The following is a 6,067-nucleotide window of genomic DNA, read 5'->3' on the forward strand; positions in this document are numbered from 1 at the left end:
TGGAGGGGCTGGAGCGTGGCCAGAGAAGGGCAGTGGGGCTGGGGAAGGGGCTGGATCACAAGTCCTAGAGGAGCAGCTGAGGGAGCTGGGGGTGTCCAGCCTGGAGACAAGGAGGTGAGGGGAGACCTGCTGGCTCTGCAGCTGCTGAGAGGAGGTTGGAGCCAGGGGGGTTGGGCTCTGCTCCCCAGGAACAAGAGGAAATGGGCTCAGGTTGAACAGGGAAGGTTTAGATTGGATCTTGGGGACAATTTCTTCCTGGCAAGGGCTGTCAGGCCCTGGCCCAGGCTGCCCAGGGCAGAGTCCCCATCCCTGGATGGATCTCCACGCCCTGTAGATGTGGTGCTGAGGGACATGGGGCAGTGATGGTCTGGGCAGGGCTGGGGGAACCGTTGTGTTTGATGGTCTTAGAGGTCTTTTCCAACTCAGGTGGTTCTGTAATTACCCAGCACAGCCATGTTCAGGCACAGCACCTGTTGTGGTTTTTAAACATTTCAGTGGGCAATTGCACCTTGACACAATTGCTCAATGAGAAGCAGCTATTTCACCTCCAGATTTGGATCCTTTTCCATGTACACCTGGGTAGGCCAAACCCAGAAATGAGAAACCAGTGGAGGTGCCCAGGCAGTGATGGTGGATTCCCCCCCCCAAAACACAAACCTGCAGAACTGCTGATGGCAGTGGCACCCCTGGCTTCAGATCCAGGTTTCAGATCCACACTCGGTGTCCAAGACACAAGGACATTCACAGCTGGAAGCCACCTCTAGCCTGATCTATAGGGGGAGAGCTGGCATGTCCTTGCTGTGAGGTTCTGTTGATTCAGGGAAGGAAACAGACTAGTTGATATGGAGTGAAGCCAAATCTTCCCAGGAGCGTTGGTGCAGCTACTGGCCTTGAATCGAGGTGTGTTAGACCCCAGTGTGGTCCATACCATGACTCTTTTTCCCCTTTTCTATGCAGTCTGGAGCTGTTCTGATCCTGAAGCAATCTCCCAAGCTTCAGTGGCTGCTTGGGCAATACTTGCCCTGCAGTGGCTGGTGCCACCACTCCAATTTCCTTTTCCTCTGCCCAAAATGCTGTGTTTTACCAGGTGTCTGTGAGTCTGGAAGATAAACACTCCTGAAAAGATACATATGATACTGATTTATGTATTTTATGTTTTTTATACATTCTAATACATATCAATATAGTATTCTGTAGTATATAATAGTTTATTGATACTATTATCAATACTGTTATCTGAGCAACCTGGGCCCTGCCTGTGCTGGGGAGTTGGAACTCAATGATCTTTAAGGTCCCTTCCAACTCTAACCATCCTATTATGATGCTTGTGTTTGTGGTTATATTTTCATGTATTATATTGAATATACAGATGCTTACCATTGCAGCTGTAACTCTTATGTTTGTCTGCTTCACTCTGGAGCTGATGGCTGCCCTGCCCTTGTCTCTCCCAGCAGGAAAGCCGGGGAGGACGCAGCCGCGCTGGCCCCGCTCTTTGGGCCCCCTCTGGAATTGGCCTTTGAGGAGCAGAAGCTGGAGGGTGGGTTGGGGACCACGGGTGGTGAGACTTCCTTTTTCCCCCCCAAAAAAAAACCCTTCCACCTTTCCTCACGGGAGTGGTTTGTTCCCCAAGAGATCTCCTCCCCCTCCTCCTCCCAGAGCCATCCCAAAGTGGCCTCTGCCACTCGGAGCCTCCTTATGCCCTGTAGTTCCTTCTCTTATTAAAAGTCTGTTTGCAAGCAGCTCCCCACACACAAGCTGAGGAAAACAGTGCCAAAACCATAAAGGACACCTGAAGAAGGCTGTTTCCCCTACACCCTGTGTGGCTAGAATTGGATCTTTTCATTTCAATACCCATTTTTTCACTGTGTGCCCTAAAATTATAGACGATTTCTGCCGTGTTTCACAGAAGGTGATAAGCCCCTGTGTATGTAACTGGCATTGTTTTGTTTGTCAAGCAGCATGAGTGTCAAACTAATTGCATGACCTGTTTAGAAATCTGGCAAGCTTCTAATTATCTACCATTACAGAGGAATCTCTGTCTTTAATTAATGAGAGGTTTCAGTCACTGTTTAGTGTCTTTAATGAACACATCTCATCTGCGCTCTTTGCTATTTCTAAGAAAATGGTTTTGTCAATGCCCCTGCATGTGCATTTATTTTATCTTTTGATTTTTCAGCCACTCTAGATCAGCCTGAGATCTGGGGTTCAGCCCAGCCCCTCAACACAAGTGTAGAGTCCCCAAAGCTACCGAGACCTTTTCCAACTGGAAGTAAGTGACCATGCGGGTTATCATCCAAAAATAAATGTGTATATATAGAAATTAAACCAGATCTTCCACTTCTCTGCACCCAGACTCCTGCTCAGTGCAGTTCTGTAATATTTTAATCAAGCAGTGAGTCATCCTTTCCTTACCCTCCCTTCCTTTTCTCCCCCCTCACTATTTGCACAACCCATCTCATGCCAAACCCACCCCAGCTGGTGCCCATGGGCCAAGGCCACCTCACCAGCTTGTGGTTGAAATGGTGACACTCGTGATGGGAATGGTGGCTTTGTGGTGGTTAATGAGCCACAGCATTGCCTCCCCCTGGACTTGTGGGGGCACATGAGAAAAGCAGCTAGAAATGTGCCTGGGGGGCTGCAGGTTGCCATGAAAATGTTAACCCAGGGATGCAAACAGGAGTGCAAGCTAAGATTTAAAAACAAAAAAAATCTAAACCCCCCCAAAAAAGGCTGAGGTGAAGCTGTGCGTGTTCCCAAATGCATTGCCACTGATTTTCCCCCCCCCTCTGCTCTGTTTTGCAGCACCCCCACCCCTCCCACCGAAGAACATCCCAGCCACGCCGCCGCGCACCGGCTCCCCTCTGACCGTGGGAATAGGTAAGAGCTCGGGCTGGGACCCCCTCGTGTGCCACCACACAGCCCTGGGAGATGACCCCCAGCCACAGTAGATGATCCTGTGCCAGGGGCAGGGGGGGGTCGGGTCCTCCTGGCTGCGTTTCAGACCAGGATTTGACCCTCAAGCATCCCCCTTCCCTTCGCACTCGTGGTGCTTCGGCGGGTGCTGCAGCTGGGCTGGTCCTTAGGGAGGATGCCAAGATGCCTTTGGCTCCTGAGCTGGTGAAATTTGTGCTCTCTCCTCCTCTGCATTTGATATCGGTCACTTTTAGAAATGAACTATGGCACTAACCCCAAATTCCTGCTCAAAATCGGGAATAACTGGTGATGCTACTTTATGGTCTGTACTAAGGGGAAAATGAGGCATGTGGGACTTGCCTGTGTCAGGTCCTGCCCTCCCAGATTCCCACTGCTGTCCAGGAAGGTGGGAAATCCTCCCCTATCAGGCAGCTGGGGATGTGGAGGGGGAATGAATCAGTACCTGGAGTAAGGGACAGCCTGAAGGAAGGGGTTGGAAGGTGTTGAGTGCAGCCAGAGGACAGAAAGCACTTTTAAGGATATAATTCATGGTGCTGGGTGTGCTGCCTGCTGGGGCTGCCCAGGTCTGGGGAATGTCCTGTTCCTGTGACAGTGACACTGTGTGCACACCCATACTGAGCTCCTTGGGGTGTTGGGAACAACGCCAGGAAGAAACACCCTGCTCTGAGCTTCCTGCTCCATCCATCAGTGTTTCATTCATCCCCCCATAGCTTCATTTTCTGTTTGCCTCAGCAGCCAGGATGGCAGAGCCTCCACCTACACGTGTAGATACCTCAACACAAGTGATCACAAAGCAAAGCCAGGGGCAGAGCTTTTTTCTTGCTTGCTTTCTTTTTTTTTTTCCTGGTTTAGCAAAACTGGCTTTTATTCCCCAAATGCAGAAGCCCAGCTGGCTGCCCCAAAGCTGGGGGCAGGGGTGGGATGTCAGGGGCCCAGGGCCAAGTGAGTTTTAGCCATATACACGTGGCTGTTGCAGGGCCCACGGGCTCCTCTGCTGCATCTTCTGGGAACAGAAGTGCAGGGCAGGAAAGGAAGGCTGGAGGGTCTCACCTGCTGATGGAGCCTGGTGCTGTGTTGGTGAGGAGGTCAGATGTGAACAGTGATGTGTGGGAGCTCAGTTAGGGACCCACCAACACCTGTACCTGCTGCTGCTTGCAAGCAAAACACATACACCCTGCCTGCTGTCTGCACTGCCCGTGTGTGTGCCCAGCCAGCATGTCTAAGTGGATATATATTTATATGTACATGTGTATAAATATATATAGTGGAGTGTGAGAGGGAGCTTTAGGTGCAAGTTTATTATCTGATAATTATAGTAGCAGCAGCAATAATAACAGTAATCACGATAATTCAGTGATGCTCATGCCTCATGAAGTTCTTCTGCCAACCTGTAAGGAAGGTTGGGAGGCAGCTGGGAGCCTGGCTAAACCCCCCCAAAAAAGGCTGAGGTGAAGCTGTGCGTGTTCCCAAATGCATTGCCACTGATTTTCCCCCCCCCTCTGCTCTGTTTTGCAGCACCCCCACCCCTCCCACCGAAGAACATCCCAGCCACGCCGCCGCGCACCGGCTCCCCTCTGACCGTGGGAATAGGTAAGAGCTCGGGCTGGGACCCCCTCGTGTGCCACCACACAGCCCTGGGAGATGAACCCCAGCCACAGTAGATGATCCTGTGCCAGGGGCAGGGGGGGGTCGGGTCCTCCTGGCTGCGTTTCAGACCAGGATTTGACCCTCAAGCATCCCCCTTCCCTTCGCACTCGTGGTGCTTCGGCGGGTGCTGCAGCTGGGCTGGTCCTTAGGGAGGATGCCAAGATGCCTTTGGCTCCTGAGCTGGTGAAATTTGTGCTCTCTCCTCCTCTGCATTTGATATCGGTCACTTTTAGAAATGAACTATGGCACTAACCCCAAATTCCTGCTCAAAATCGGGAATAACTGGTGATGCTACTTTATGGTCTGTACTAAGGGGAAAATGAGGCATGTGGGACTTGCCTGTGTCAGGTCCTGCCCTCCCAGATTCCCACTGCTGTCCAGGAAGGTGGGAAATCCTCCCCTATCAGGCAGCTGGGGATGTGGAGGGGGAATGAATCAGTACCTGGAGTAAGGGACAGCCTGAAGGAAGGGGTTGGAAGGTGTTGAGTGCAGCCAGAGGACAGAAAGCACTTTTAAGGATATAATTCATGGTGCTGGGTGTGCTGCCTGCTGGGGCTGCCCAGGTCTGGGGAATGTCCTGTTCCTGTGACAGTGACACTGTGTGCACACCCATACTGAGCTCCTTGGGGTGTTGGGAACAACGCCAGGAAGAAACACCCTGCTCTGAGCTTCCTGCTCCATCCATCAGTGTTTCATTCATCCCCCCATAGCTTCATTTTCTGTTTGCCTCAGCAGCCAGGATGGCAGAGCCTCCACCTACACGTGTAGATACCTCAACACAAGTGATCACAAAGCAAAGCCAGGGGCAGAGCTTTTTTCTTGCTTGCTTTCTTTTTTTTTTTCCTGGTTTAGCAAAACTGGCTTTTATTCCCCAAATGCAGAAGCCCAGCTGGCTGCCCCAAAGCTGGGGGCAGGGGTGGGATGTCAGGGGCCCAGGGCCAAGTGAGTTTTAGCCATATACACGTGGCTGTTGCAGGGCCCACGGGCTCCTCTGCTGCATCTTCTGGGAACAGAAGTGCAGGGCAGGAAAGGAAGGCTGGAGGGTCTCACCTGCTGATGGAGCCTGGTGCTGTGTTGGTGAGGAGGTCAGATGTGAACAGTGATGTGTGGGAGCTCAGTTAGGGACCCACCAACACCTGTACCTGCTGCTGCTTGCAAGCAAAACACATACACCCTGCCTGCTGTCTGCACTGCCCGTGTGTGTGCCCAGCCAGCATGTCTAAGTGGATATATATTTATATGTACATGTGTATAAATATATATAGTGGAGTGTGAGAGGGAGCTTTAGGTGCAAGTTTATCTGATAATTATAGTAGCAGCAGCAATAATAACAGTAATCATGATAATTCAGTGATGCTCATGCCTCATGAAGTTCTTCTGCCAACCTGTAAGGAAGGTTGGGAGGCAGCTGGGAGCCTGGGGGGGGTGTGGGGCTGTGGTGCTGGAAGGGGAGGAGGAGGAGGAGGAGGAGAGGGGGGCTGGGCTG

At 51.7% G+C, this 6,067-nt stretch overlaps 1 protein-coding gene across 1 annotated transcript in view; it reads left to right on the forward strand.

Annotated features, from left to right (window-relative positions):
* The window catches only part of SGIP1 (SH3-domain GRB2-like (endophilin) interacting protein 1), a 37,717-nt gene that overhangs the window by 11,501 nt on the left and 20,149 nt on the right, over positions 1-6,067 (forward strand). The window contains exons 12-16 of the mRNA XM_010007981.1: positions 1,452-1,537; positions 2,177-2,269; positions 2,803-2,877; positions 4,450-4,524; positions 5,558-5,658. Of these exons, the coding sequence (XP_010006283.1) occupies positions 1,452-1,537; positions 2,177-2,269; positions 2,803-2,877; positions 4,450-4,524; positions 5,558-5,658 (430 nt within the window). The remainder of the gene's footprint in view (positions 1-1,451; positions 1,538-2,176; positions 2,270-2,802; positions 2,878-4,449; positions 4,525-5,557; positions 5,659-6,067) is intronic.

Source organism: Chaetura pelagica, unplaced genomic scaffold, assembly GCF_000747805.2.
Source record: "Chaetura pelagica isolate M959 unplaced genomic scaffold, ChaPel_1.0 scaffold212, whole genome shotgun sequence".
Classification (NCBI taxonomy): Eukaryota; Metazoa; Chordata; class Aves; order Apodiformes; family Apodidae; genus Chaetura; species Chaetura pelagica.